General features: G+C 52.7%; 1 protein-coding gene across 2 annotated transcripts; it reads left to right on the plus strand.

The window, feature by feature from the left end:
- The first annotated feature begins 525 nt into the window (after positions 1 to 525).
- On the plus strand, positions 526 to 11,789 carry LOC113445266 (serine/threonine-protein kinase SIK2-like). Of its 2 annotated transcripts, XM_087940277.1 has the most exons (6): positions 526 to 1,960; positions 5,809 to 5,950; positions 7,236 to 7,448; positions 9,028 to 9,141; positions 9,232 to 10,045; positions 10,079 to 11,788. In XM_087940277.1, exons 1-6 carry the CDS (start codon positions 1,393 to 1,395, stop codon positions 10,313 to 10,315), a joined length of 2,088 nt encoding a protein of 695 aa, XP_087796403.1. In that variant the 5' UTR covers positions 526 to 1,392; the 3' UTR covers positions 10,316 to 11,788. The 2 variants fall into 2 exon arrangements, with proteins under 2 accessions (XP_087796403.1, XP_026570151.1); XM_026714366.2 differs by having other exon boundaries at positions 9,232 to 11,789.
- The last annotated feature ends 2,519 nt before the right edge of the window (positions 11,790 to 14,308 follow it).

Below are 14,308 nucleotides of genomic sequence, written 5' to 3' on the forward strand. Positions count from 1 at the left end.
AGCAAGTGGGGAGGGGGGTTTCCTGTCTCTGGGTAATCGGCTCCACTTCTCAAGGGCTCTTTTACACTTTGGAGCCATTTCCAACATTCCTTTGGCATCTGGCTCTCTATGCCTTAAATCTACTCAGCCTTGCCTCCACCCTGGGCTGAAAGAAGACCTCAAGTACATGAATAAATCTTGTGGGTGTCTGAAAAAAGCCGTGCTACCCCTCCCTGTCTGCAAGGCAAATTTTCCCCTATTCTTTCCACCTCTCATTACCAAATTTAATTTCAGATCTCCTGATCTCTTTTTGCTTTTTAATAAGCCTAGTATCCCAGCTTCTTGAATGCTTCTTAAAGCCTCCCAAATGGATTTGCTAGAGATGAGGTGAATCCTTTGAGTGAAAGACTTCTGGTGATTTTGGAGTTTATATTTCTGTTGAGGCAGCCTGAACTTGCATTTTCCCTTTTTTAAAACCACAACTTCAATTTACCATCAACTAACATATTTTCCCAAATATCATTAGGGAGGCAGACATTTCTCACTGTGTGTTTGACATTTATTCGTTAAGTGGGGCGATTTGCGCTATTCAATTTCATTCATTCATGCCTATTGCTCCATTCAATCTTGATCATTCAGAATTGTATTTCTTCTAGGGAAGTCGCTCTTTTCACTTTTTATAACCTGAAGATTTTGGGAGTATCACCGGTGCATTTTTGTTCAAGCCACGGAAGAGTTGGGAGGCTTGTGGCACCAGGCTTGACGGTCTTCAGCCTGGCTCCCCAAAGTTCCTTTTCCCTCTAGACTGCAGGAGGAGAGCCGAGGGGGTGGCCAAAGATCAGAACCCTGCTAGATGGTGGCTGGGATCCCCCTTGGGGACCTTATTAGAATGCAATAAAATATATGTAAAACGAGCTGTCAGACTCAGCCGGGACCTGAAAGAGCCGCCAGGCCAAGTTCCCTCTGGGGCACAGACCGAAGAGCCTCCGGTTCTCCATTCCGGAAAGGAGGGACGGACGGATTGAAAAAGCCCCCGGGTCCTGGCCGCCTTCGGGGAAAGGCTCCGCCGTTGGTGAGGCAGCGCGTCCTCGGTCCGAAACGAGCGCCTGGAGCTGCTCGCTCGGAGCGGCGCGGAAGAGCCGCCGGGAAATGTCCCTTTAAGTGCCCGGGAGGAGCGCTCCGGGTCACGAGAAGCCGCTCCGTGCTCGCGGGGGAGATTTTCCGGCGGAGCCGATCCTGCGCCCGCCCGCCTTCCGTCCTGCCCCGGGAGAAGCGCCGCCCGCTCCGGCCTCGCCGCCGCCCGAGCCCGACTCGCCGCTCGCCGGAGCAGCGCTGCCCAGCCGGTAGGCCCGCGCCGAAGCGGTGGCCGAGAGCGGCGGGCCCGGGCCTGGCGGCGCCGCGCGGGCCCGAGCGATGGAGGGGCAGATGGCGGGGCTCTACGACCTGGGCCGCCGGCTGGGCCGGGGCCACTTCGCCGAGGTGCGGCTGGCCCGGCACGTCTTCACGGGCGAGCGCGTGGCCGTCAAGGTGATCGAGAAGAGCCGGCTGGGCGGCGCGGCGGCGGCGCGGCTGCGGCGGGAGGTGGGCTGCATGAAGCTGGTGCAGCACCCCAACGTGGTGCGGCTCTACCAGGTGCTGGAGACGCCGGCCCGGCTCTACCTGGTGCTGGAGCTGGGCGACGGCGGGGACCTCTTCGACCTGCTGACGCGGCGGCCGGGCGGGCTGGAGGAGGCGCAGGCCAAGGGCTACTTCGCCCAGGTGGTGCACGCCATCGCCTACTGCCACCGCCTGCACGTCGTGCACCGCGACCTCAAGCCCGAGAACGTGCTCTTCTTCCAGCACCAAGGGGTGGTCAAGCTCACCGACTTCGGCTTCAGCAGCTGCTTCCAGCCGGGCACCATGCTGGCCACCAGCTGCGGCTCCCTCGCCTACTCGGCCCCTGAGATCCTGCTGGGCGAGGAGTATGACGCCCCCGCCGTGGGTAAGGAGAGCCCTAGGCCTCTCGGCCGCGCCAAGGAGGGGAGGCAGCGCCAAGCCTGCAGCAGGCCCGGCCCAGCCGAGGCCTGGCAGGATGTCGCTGCTCCCACGGGGAATGGGGGTGCTGGGTGCTCCGGCTGCCAGGCCTTGACCTTGGGCCGCCGAGGCTCCGGGGAACTCTGGGCATCGTCTCCGGCTCGAATGTCTCTTGGCTCCTGGCTGACATGACCCACAAGCAACACTCGGAGGGAGCCAGAGAAGTTCCAGAGGCCTAAAGCCGCCTTTGACCCTGTGCGGGAGGGCTGGGCTGCCTGACCGGTGGATAGCCCTGGTGCCCCTGCCGCAGCAACGGTGGTCCACCTGGGCCCGGATGGAATCCAGGAATTTCTTTGGGTTGCTGCTGTTCAGCGGGAACCACTTAGGGAGAAGCAGGACAGAGCAGCCAGCCGTTCCTTTCTAAACCTCTTAAGAGGACTAGCAGTTTCTAATGGCTGAAGTCTGTTCAATGTCCTCTTCCCCAGTCCCTTCCATGGTGGCCCATGACGACTCCTGCCTCCCTTTCTTGTTTCTCTCAGGTCCGTTCTCTGACCATGAACAAGGAGATGCTTTATCGCATTTGTGTCAGAGCGATCCCTTTTATCAGCCCTTGGTCTCAGGATCTGTTGGCAGATCTTCTTCTCTAGCGATCCAGAGAAAAAATGGGAGACTAGGGGCTTCACACAAAGAGGTTTTAAAAACTCCCTGGTGCAAGAAAACCACATACTATCTGCACCATCCCTATTTTAGGCAGAGGAGAGACTGGCCCGTTGGCTGGGGAGCTCCTGGAAATGGTGAAAAGGAGCACCTGTGGAGGAGGAGGGGGTTGCCACTAACAACTCTGCTGTACTAGTTTAGTTCCCATATTTTTTGTGGGGGGAGTTTGGAGTTTACCATGGGTGTCATCCCTGTAGGATGCTGGGAGCCTTGAAGGGTTTGACAACATGTACATTTGATCAATCAACCTGGATAGTTGAGGGATTAACTAGAGAACAAATGTTATTCCGGGTGATTTTGTTCCCCCAAACTGGAACAGACAGAATTCCTTGGCAGATAAATCCCTTTCCCATGTCATTCTTGTAGCCTGTCATCTGTAAATCCCCTTTCAACCCTGTCTCAATCTTGTCAGTCAGAACCTGTTCCTTTTCCGTAACATCTTTTAGATACAGTCTCTCCATAGAAGCAGATGGCTCTGTTGAGGCTATTACAGATAATTTATGAATCCATCATTCAGAAATATCCTTTAATATGACATGGAAAAAGATGTTACATTGGACATACAAGAGAAGCTGGCTGACGAGTTAACAATTAATTAAAATGGATTTATAAATAACAAACCAAGGACATGACCTGGATAATTTTCTTACATTGGAGTTACAAAAGAAGATTGTTAAAGCGTTGAAGAATTTTGTGAGAAGGGAGAAAAAGAAAAAAGAAATCAAGTTCTACAATATTAGTTTAATTGACTAAAGATTGTTAGAAGTGGAATGAAGGAAGGAATATAATAGTGGTTTATTTGATCAAGGTTGACATAAATATGTTATTTCTAGTAATTTTTAATGAAACCAGCAGAACTGAAATGATGATGCTTTATGGATTTGTTTATAGATAAAAAATCCAATATTGGAAGAAGAGATAATTTGATGTCTTTTTAGATAAGATGATAAAGCTATTTCCCGTGTTAATCCCATTTTTAAAAATTGATATTCTAGAAAAGCTTACAAAGTGTCATCTTTAGCCATCCTGGATCTGCATCTGGTAAATTTTCTGAATTAAAATTGGAACATTTTTACACAATTGGAATCCTCAGCCAGATCAGCCAAATGGACGGATCCATTTGATTCCTTAACTGAAATTGAGAAGACACTACGTGATTCCAGTGTGGAACTGGGTCTTTGGTGGTTGAGCCTCAGCAAAATCATCTCCTTCAAACTCTTTTCATGGGGTGATGTTGCAACGGAGAACTGGCCCTTCTCCCTGCCGCTGAGTCCTCGGAGAGTGTGCGGTGCTTGAAGCTGAGCATAGAATCCCAGGGCTGGGAGAGACCCTGGAGGCCTTCTAGTCCAGCCAGCAGGAGAACTTAGGCCATTTTAGACAAAGGGCTGTCCAATCCTTTCTTAAAACCTCCCGCGTTGAAGAACCCAGAACTCCAGGAGACCAGCCATTCCATTCTCACAGCCAGTGAATTTCTCCTGACATCTGGGTTGGACCTCTTTAATGATCTTTCCCCCAGCCACTCCTTGTCCTGCCTTTCCGGTGCTTTGGAGAACAAGTCGACTCCCTCTTCTCTGTACTGGGAGACTTTTATCATATCACCCCAACCCCAGTGCTAGATACCTAGCTCCCTTAACCATTCATCGTATGGTTTGGCCTCTGGATCCCTTATCGTCTTTGTTGCTCTTCTCTGCATTCTTTCATTTTTTTGCATCATGGTGACCAGAACTGTGGCCTCACTAGTGCAGTGTAAAGAAATACTTACGGTTCATGTGCTCTTGATACCCTTGTTGATGCATCCCAGGACTGCACTGGCCTTTTTGGCAGTTGCAGCACACGACTGGCTCCTACTTAATCAGGAGTCCACTAGGACTCCTAGATCCCCCCCACCCCAGTTGCTATTGTTCAGCCAGGTACCATTTATTCTATTTAGTCAGGTGAGTCTGACTAAAACCAAAGCAAGTGGGACATAGGCTTAACTGTGATTTGGAAACCATATTAATGCAGCAGCCCCAAATGATGTCATTGTAATGGCTTATGTTCCATTTGCAACCCAGCCATACCCTTTTTTTTTTCATGTATCACCATCTTACACCTTTACATTTGACTTTTGTTTCAATGTGCAATTGTTGTGTCTGTCTTTCAAAGCAAAGAAATTTATCCTGACCATATTTCAAGCTTTAGCTGTGACCTCAACTGCTTCTTATAATAGCCTGAAAACCGAACCAAAATAGAATTTGAGTAGCTGTTTCCATTACTTGCTAGCATTTTGTCTTTTTCATTTGAACAGCTGATACTGTTTCTTGTTTCATTTGAAGGTATCTAAAGAAATTCTCTTTGTTATTTTTACTATGATTTGCCCACCTTCAATTCATTCTACACCTTTGTTTTCTACACTTCCAAGGTAACTACACGTCTTTTTACTTGGTGATTTAGCTATCTGTTTCCTTACATTTTGATTTCCAATTTTTCCATTTTCTCTCATTGTTACATTCTTACAACTGAAAGTGATTCCTAAATTCTTTTTAAGAATTCTCACTTCTTTTGACTTCTTTTCTACATTAGCTTTCTCTGCCATGAGGAAGGGTTTATAAAATCTGCTTCTCTTGATATTTTAAAAAGGTGCCCAGCTACTGAGTTACAGGTTCCTAATCTCAAGGCTTTCTTCAGCGCCCCCAATAGTTCATAACACATTTCTATCCCACGCTGTTAAGCCCTTCATAATATTGGTGGTAATATTGGTGGTTTGGAGCAGGGGTCTCCAACCTTGGCACTTTAAGACTTGTGGATTTCAACTCCCAGAGGAGTTGAAGCCCACAAGTCTTAAAGTTGCTAAGGTTGGAGACCCCTGGTTTGGAGGATTTGACTGGCATACAAATAGGACATCAGCCTTGAGTCCCCTGCGGAACAGAGTTTGCATTTGAAGTCAGTGGAATAAGTGGATTTGATTTGACGACTTTAGGGCAGCAGCGGGGTCCTTCTGCAGCAGGGAGCTGTGAAGGGGAAGAAGAGAGACACGTTGGAGGGCTGAGCCCAGAGGTTGGGGGTGGGGGGGGTGGGGGCTCCTGTTCAGCCCAGTTTCCTCTTTTTCTTCTCTCTTAGATATCTGGAGCTTGGGTGTCATCCTTTACATGCTGGTCTGTGGACATCCCCCTTTCCAGGAGGCCAACGACAGCGAGACCCTGACCATGATCCTGGACTGTCGCTATGTGATACCATCAGGCGTCTCCGTCCTGTGTGCAGAGTAGGAGCCCCCTCCTCATTTCCTCCCTCTTTGTCCGTGCCTTTTTCCTTGGGAAGCAGCCTCAACCTCCCTGCCTATTTGGCTCATAGCATAGAGACGTGTGGGCAAGGGTCAGCAGGACCCCGCCCCCCAGGTGCTCTTGAATTATTGCCACATTTCTATGCCTCCCAACCACTTTGGGTGATTCGCCCCAATCAAAGAAATTACAACAATCCCAATTAAAAGGCAGGGGAAAAAAGACGGCAAGCGTGGCAGACCAAATGGGACAAGGCCAGGGGACTGGGGGAAGAGGGGGGTCTTCATGATTCCTTGTAACTAGAGCAGACGAGGGGAGGGGGGTGTATCCAGATCACGGGCGGCAGGACTCGCCTTGGAGGGCAGGCACTGGGACAGAGAAGGGACACTCACAGAGTCCCAAGAGGTAAGGGGAAGGAACCCGACAGGTGCCTGTTCTGCAGGCTCAAGTCAGCCAGGAAGATACTATGGGAGATGGACAGTAAGTAACCAGGCCTTTTGCCAGGTAGGGCTTCGAGAGTAACGACTAGCACCTTGCATTGCACCTAGAAGCAAGCTCACCAGTGGTGCAGCTTCACAGAAAAGGAGTTATGTCGTCATAGGTCTAGATGAGGTGGGGGTGGCACATATCCAATAAGTAAGTACATAAATAGAGAGAGAGATAGGAATACGGAGGCGTGCCTGTGCTGCTGCGTTCTGGACCAGTTGACGCTTCCAGGTGTTCTTCAAGGGCAGCCTTAGATAGAGCGTGTTGCAGTAGTCAAGCTGTGAGGTGGCTAGCGTGTCTGAAGGGTCCTCCCTGGTACAGGAAAGGCTGCAGTTGGCACCCCTTTCTTTTCACCCTTGAGCGCTTGGAGGGAAGGATGGCTTGGCAATATAGCGCCTTACCTATCTTTCTTTTTGCCCTCCCCGCTGCTCCTCTTTCCCCGTGGGAGGAGGCCCTCTGAAGTTGGACCAGAACTCACAAGGTGACAGTTCAGCCACAGGGTCTGGGCTCTGGCCTAATCGCTCATGGTCGAGGGGAACAGATCTGTGCCTGGATGAGCGGTCTGCTGGTGGCTCTTCTGCCTTCCCTGGGAGACTTCTGAGCCACGCAGGGTTTGTGCTGAGCCCAGGAACATGGATGGTGGCCCAGGAATAAGGAGGGGGCTCCCCCTTCTGCCTGGGCTCTGCCTTCTGCTTGGGGTTTCTGAAGAGACGTGGATTGGGAGCGGGGAGAGCAGGGCCTGGCGGGGCAGCGGCTGAGTCCCTCTCCTTCTTCTTTGCCCAGCCTTATTGCCCAGATGCTGCAGCGGGACCCCAAGCAAAGGGCCTCCTTGGAGCTAATTGAAAACCACCCGTGGCTCCAGGGGGTGGACCCCTCCCCAGCCAGCCATTCTCTTCTGCCGCTGACGTCGCACCGGAGGGTTTTGGAGGAGGAGCACGAGGTCATCATCCAGACCATGATGTGCGGCCACATTGCAGACCGAGAAACCATCCAGGAGTGAGTGAGGGTCCGGGGTGGGCGTTGGCACAAATCACTCTGGTTGGTTCAGGAAGGCTGTGCATGGGGAATGTGATTTGGGCGCAGGCATCACGGGAGAGCTTTGCTGGCTGATCATTTCGATCAGGTAGATGTTTGGAGGCCTCCTTAAGGCTCGAAGGTCAAAAGTGGCTTCTGACTGTGAAACGTCAATTGTAGTTTTGAAATGGACATAAATAGGTAATCCTTGGTTAATGACCACTCATTCAATGACCATTTGAAGTTACAATGGTGCTGAACAGGTGATACTTAAGACCGGTTCTAGAAATTGTAGCTGTCCCAGCACCCCTGCATTCACGTGGCTGCCAGTTATGACATTCTCTGCCAACTTCCCAGAAGCAAAATCAATGGGAAGTTGGCAGAGAAAGTTGCATGTTGCTCCCACTGTTTTTCCCCCTGAGGAGTCGTGCTACAGAGTGCAAAATCCTGGAGAATCCATGCATGTACTCGTGCAGTGGAATCTCTCCCCAGACTGTGTGCCTCACTCACCCTTCGGCATGCTTGCAAGCCACCAGGACTTGTAACTCCATACAGGCTTCCCCAATGACTTTGTGGAAAGGTGGCTGGAAGTTGCAAGTACTTGGTAGTCACATGAGGTTCTCACTTAACAACCCATGGTTTTTATTTATTTAGAAAATGTATATTGTTGCCTACTCACAGATGGCCACTCAAGGTGGCTTACAGGACATAAAAACACAATATAAAATAAATAACAACAACACCCACCCACCCACCCCTGGTGGCAACACACATTCATGCCAGCCCCGATCCTTGCTTAATGGCAGCAACAGAGACTGCAGGATTGCCATAAGCAATGTGGTCACATGACCTCATGCTTCACAACGACATTGCTTGGTGATAGAAATTCCAGTCCCCGTTATTGTCGTTAAGCAAGGACTACCTGGTTAGGTAAAGCTTACATTCCCATTTGCCTATAGAGAGAAAAGTGAATCTGCAGCCATGTAAGGTGTTGGTGAACTATAGGAGCCAGGAGCCCAACCTCCCTGGCTAATGGCATGCCGTGCTGTGGATTCCAGCTCAGCAGCTTCTAGACAGCCATGGGGTCCCCATTCCTGGCTCCAAACATGGCACACAGCTTGCCCAAATCTGTGATCCCATCACTGTGGCCTGCAACCGGAGAACCGGTCCCCAAACTGTCAGGTTCCTGAATCCAACAGTGAGTAGGTTGGACAGAGCCGCAGAATAAGTGAAGATGTTCGGTCTCCTGCACCCAGTTATCTGTCATCAAACACGCACCTGTACCCAAGGTGAGGCTGGTTGGTGTTCCAGGTGTGTTTCAAGCCCATAATTCAGGCAGCTGGACTTTATGGGCCAAGCTGCATATAGAAACAGACTTTTGTTCACTGAAGAGGTTCTTAACTTAGTTTGTGTTGTGAAGGCATTGAGGGCTGGGGCAGTCTGGTAAACAGCTGGTTGGGGGCAATCGGTCAGTTACTGGGCAGGCCTGAAAGCGAGCAGAGCCTCGGGAGTCTCTTCCTGTGTCCATGCCTGACTCTTTCTGCCTGGCATCTCCCTGCAGAGCCCTGGAGGCCAAGCGCTACAATCACGTCACTGCCACCTACTTTCTGCTGGCTGAACGGATTCTGCGCGAGAAGCAGGAGAAGCAGAGCCTGGCGGAGCAGCTCCAGAGCAGGCAAGTCCCCCTCAGCCCTTCCAGCCTTGGTCTCAGCCAGCCGGGGGGATCCACACCTGCTCACGCTCTTTGCTCCTCCTTCTTCCTCAGGAGCCCGCCAGGCGAGTCCCGCCTCCCTCAGCCCACAGAGCTGCCCCCAGCCACCAAGAGCACCCTGGAGAACGTCGCTGCGGAGTACGCCAGGAAGCCTCTCCTGTCCCGCTCGGCCTCAGGCGAGGGCAGGTCCTCTTCCAGCTTCCATGGATGCGGGCAGCCTCTGCGGGCCCTCATCCAGCCCTCCCTCATGGAGACAGGCATCGCCAAGAGCACCCTGGCCCTGCAGCAGATTTCAGAGGAGGAGGAGGAGGAGGAGGAAGAGGCAGAAGGGAAGCCGGGCCTCTCTCGAAGGCGGACCTCCTCCTTGAACCAAGAGCAGATGAGCCGCTTCCAGAGCACCGCATCATCCCTGCTTTTCTGCCGGGGCCTTGCAGCCCACTACAAAGCGGGCAAGAGCCTCCTCCCTTCACACGCCAAGTCCTCCTGCCCGGAACAAGGGCCTGGGACGGCTCCAGCGGCTCCAGGGGAGCAGGCGTCCCCCAGCAGCCAGTCAGGGGCAGGCCGAGCCCCCCAGACAGAGGAGCCGGGTGGCCGCCTCGGCTTGCAAGCGGGGAGGAGGCCTGCTGAGCCCCCCGGGGAAGCCACCCCACTAGGCAGTCATGGAGGGGGCCCTGCCAGACCAGAGGTGGCACCGGGCCGAATCGAGCCCCTCCTGGCAGAGGAAGAGGAGCAGAGCGACCTCCTTCCAGCGAGAGGAGGAGATCCTGTCGAGGGGGAACTCTCGGGGGCTGGGGAGGAGAGCCCCCAGCCCCAGAGCAGCACAGCTCTCCTGCAGGGTGGCGGTGCCCCCGGAACCACTGGAGCCGAGGTGGGGCCAGGGGCGGAGGGCAAGGGCCTCGAGCTGGGGCCGCCCCACGGGGCCAAGGCCTGCTGCGATGGCCAGAGCAGTGGCAGCGGCCACGACAGCCTCGCCGACAGCATCATCAAGCTGGACCCGGCCAAAGGCAAGAACGCTAACCTGAAGGATCGGCTCCTGCAGTTCCCGCTCTGCGAAAAGGCCCTGGCCTTCCGGATGCAGCCCAGCTCCAGGGAGAGCCTGCTGTCCTTGGGGCAGTTCAACTGTTGCCACGTCATCTAGGCCCGCGAGGGGGAAGAGCAAGGAGAGCTCAGGCGGACCTCCGAGGGAGAGCAGGGCAGCGGCAGAGCCCGGTTGCCAAGGTCCGTGCTGGCTGGCTGCCTCCTCTCAGGAGGGGCTTCCTGCGCGAGAAGCCGGCAGCTCCCAGCACCCCCACACCAGCCTTTGGCCGGGGCGTTTCCCCTCACGTCCCCCTGCACCCACAACTTCTGACACAAACCCTCTCCCTGGTCTGTGGTGGAGGAAGCCTTTGGCTCACTCTGGAGGACTTGGAAATTGGGAGGAAGCCAAGGCTGTGCTCCTCCGAGTCAGAAGGGAACTTGGGGTGTCTATGGGCCCTGGAGGTCTTGGAGAAGCATTTCCAGGAGATGCAGGATCTCTCCAGGCCTCTGCAGACCTCCGACTTTAACTTAAGGTAACCGGCCTACAACTCCCGGGTTTTTTTTACCCCAGGCAGGCAGTGGGCCTGACTTTCCCTGGCAGAGCCCCGGCCATCTCCCCCTTGTGGTGCCTCCAGGCCGGGGAGGTCAGGCACCCGGCTAACGTCTCCATCAGGAGCTGTGGATGAGCTGGCAGCTGTGGAGGGAGGGAGGGAGGGCCTTGTTCCCTTCTCTCTGGCTGTCCTCCCCCCCCTCCCCTCCCCCCCCCCAGGCAGAGCAGTGGGCCTCCTCCCTTTCGGGGCCCGCTCTCTTTCACTCCCCCAGCTTCAGGTTTGGGAGCGTAGCCACTTCGAAGCCCAGCTCACTCCTGGACCCAGGACCGGGCTGGGGAAAAAGTGTAAGCGTGGCAGAGCCAGATTGGGGACCTGTGCAGGTGAGAGCAGGGCAGGTAAGTGTTCATTGCTAAGTCCCCACACCTGGACTGGGGCTCTTCAGCAAGAGACGGTGCCACTCGGCTTGGTCGGCTCCTGCCCTCCTTCCTGGCCCCAGCCTCTGGGGGACGATGAGCCCTTTGGCCAGGCCTCTGCTGCTGCCGCCGCTGCTTCCTCCGCCCCGCGCTCTCTGCCCCGGCTGCCAAGCAGCGAGTGGGTCTTCCCAAAGCACCGGGGCTCTCTTAACCCCAGGGCAGCTTTTTGTAGCAACTGAGGTATTTTAGCATATTTTAAGGTTTATCACCTAGCTGGGGTTGGCCCTAGGTGGCCAACCTACCTTCTTCCCAGCATGAGCCAAGCTATCGTGTTGCCCTCCTTTGCCTGGCTCGGAAGGGCCTTGCTGGGCAGAAGAGGGCCCTCCCCTGCTCAGCCTCCTGGGCTCTGCGTTTCTCCCCCGTCCTGTCGCCTGCGCCCAAACTCCCCTCCCCTCCCCGAGGCTTCCGGGGAAAAGCAGCTCTCGCTCTCTGTATTTATCCTCTTGCTGGCAAGGAATGGATTGTGGGGGTTGGGGTTGGGGAAGGGGCTGAGCTCTTGGGAGTTCTGTGTCACGTGCACTGATGGGATCGAAGGGAAAGCAAGGCCAACCCAATAAAATGATCACTCTGGATCCCAAAGCAACTTGTGGCTCCTTGTCAAGAAAAAGCGGAGGATTTCACCCAGTGGGTTGGTACCACTGAGCCTGGCTGTGCAGGCACATCAGGCCTCGCTCTGCAGGCCAGCCGAGAATCCCCCCCCCCCCCGGGCATTCAGCTCCCTCGACTGTCACGGTTCCAAGTAAAGACCCATTGCAAGCAAGCAAGAACTCCAGGGCAGGAGGATTCCTCAAGGAATAGCTGCATGGGAAGCATAATATTGGCTGGCACACATCTGGTGAAAACCAACTCTTGGTCTTCGCCTAATTAAAAAGTAAACGCTTCCCCCCCAACCCCAACCAATCAGTCACGTGGCCCAGTTACCAAGAGAAAGTATTTTATTTTGACTACGCAAGCCCAGCTCTCTCTATTCCCCGCTGGCAGCACTGAGGCCCCAAGATGGCTTCACCCAGGTCAGCCTGAGGGTGGACGGAGGCCTTCATTTGATCCGCCAGAGCCAGGCAGCTTTGGGGGCTCCTCTGCCTTTCCCACCTACAACCCCAGAGGAGCCTTTCGAGGGAGATCTCCAGCCAGGGGGGCTTTTTTGACTAAACTTTCCCTTGTGGGGGCAGCCGCAGACTAGAGGCCTTCTCGGTGGTTTCTCAGAAGAGCAAAAGGCCTCCCTGTTCCACCTGCCTTTCATTTGGCAGCGGAGGGAGGAAGCTTTGAACTCGCTGCAGTGTCTGCTGTATTGAAAGCCCCTTGTTCTGATGGTAAATTGTCCTTTGAACCTCAAGAGGGTAAGACAGCTGCACTGGGAGGAAAAGCTATACATGGAGATCCAGTGGTGGAAATAGGTCGTTGGCCTATTCTCTGCCAGTCAACCTTTTGACTGAATTGTCCCAGGGGTTTCTTGTGGGAGGCTTTGGTTGTGGGAAGGAGGCTGTCTCAGGCTGGGTGGGTTCACTAGAAGCCATGCCTGTTGCTCCACAGGAAGGCCGAAACCTGGGGAATATCTGTCTTCCCTTGGCCATCAGCTGGTCATGCCTCCAAGCATCCTGGGGAGGTCTGCCGTATCCACCTGAGGCTTGAATGCTGGGATTGATGTGGGCCCTGGGCTTCAATGCACCACTGAGGGTTCTTGAGGGGACCCAAAGGACCGAGAAGTGCCTCTAGCCAGCCCGATTCTTGTAGGGTCAGAAGCTCTTGGGAAGCCCACCAGCTGGAAAAAACCCCACTTCTCTCTGTCCCAAAGCTGCTTTTTCAAGAGGCAGCTGGTCTTTCTGGTTTTTCTTTGAAGACTTTTCGCTTCTCATCCAAGAAGCTTCTCTTGAAAAAGCACCTTTGGGACAACCATCACCTGGACGACTGAGAATCTCCATAGCCTCTGGTTCTTGCCCAGGACTATACGTAGCTACGTCTGGGATGCTGACAGTTTCCTAGTTGAAACTATGGTTTGAGTCTGTCCGTGTGTGAGAAGATTAAGGAGTTATATATATTTGATTGCTTTTTCCCACGAAGGCTCTTGGTTGCCTTTCACCTGGGCATTAGTTAGAATTCAGACTCTGGTGCATAAGCTCTCAGTGTACATACAAAGGGATAAGTCGTAGATCATAAATCAAAAAGACAATAATAAATCATAAGATAAAATGATTGATTAATCATAATATACCAGGAAGCAATCCAAACCCAGTAATTTTTCTTGGGCTCTCTGTCACTCCATGACTCCGAGATGCAGGGATTCACACCAAGCTACAATCCAGTTGAAAACAATATCCCAATCATTTAATTACCAAGTAGAAAACCATATCTTCACCAACAACTGGCAGGGCAAACTACATAAACAAGAGCAAACCCCACACGCCCTTGCACTGAAGATACTATCTGGTTGGGTTATGAAAAGTCTGGAGGCAAACAACCCAGCTCAGAGAGCACCAGAGGCCCCAAAGATTATAAGGGGTTATATGGACATCATGGTATCTGATCAACCACCATCTAGCACTTTTCAAGTATGTGTAGAATTGCTTGTGAAAATATATACCATGACCTAAGATTAGTTTCCTCACCAGGGCACAATAACATCTACGTAGAAGATTGCAGGCCAATTAAGTTGCTTACTTCAAGGTAGCCTGAGGAGAAATACTACAGATAAGCCATCAGTCATAGCAAGTTTTGCTGGTAAAGAATCGCATTTTGCTTTCCTCCCTGCTAAAGAATGCCAAAAATACATGTGCAATATTTGGGTGGCTGTGATGTCAAAGGCAGGTAAGAATATCTCAGCAGATTTATATAAACTTGAGCATACTACACAAGTTTTGGTTTAATAAAAATTAGTAAAAAAACCCAAACCCAATATTACAGAACTGGATTAATGTTCAAAAAGAGCAAACAAAACTTGAGCAATTCCATTATGAAGAAACACTGTGATACAAGATTGTTGTTTAACTGAAAGACTCCTGCCAGGCTATTTTGTGAAGGACAAATGTGGTCACGAGCCTAAAGCACTTCAAGTTTCTTGTTTTTTTGTTGTTATTTTGTGCTGATCTGGTGCCT

The sequence above is a fragment of the Pseudonaja textilis genome, chromosome 11 (genome assembly GCF_049901715.1).
Source record: "Pseudonaja textilis isolate UNSWEBS1 chromosome 11, rPseTex1.2, whole genome shotgun sequence".
Lineage (NCBI taxonomy): Eukaryota > Metazoa > Chordata > Lepidosauria > Squamata > Elapidae > Pseudonaja > Pseudonaja textilis.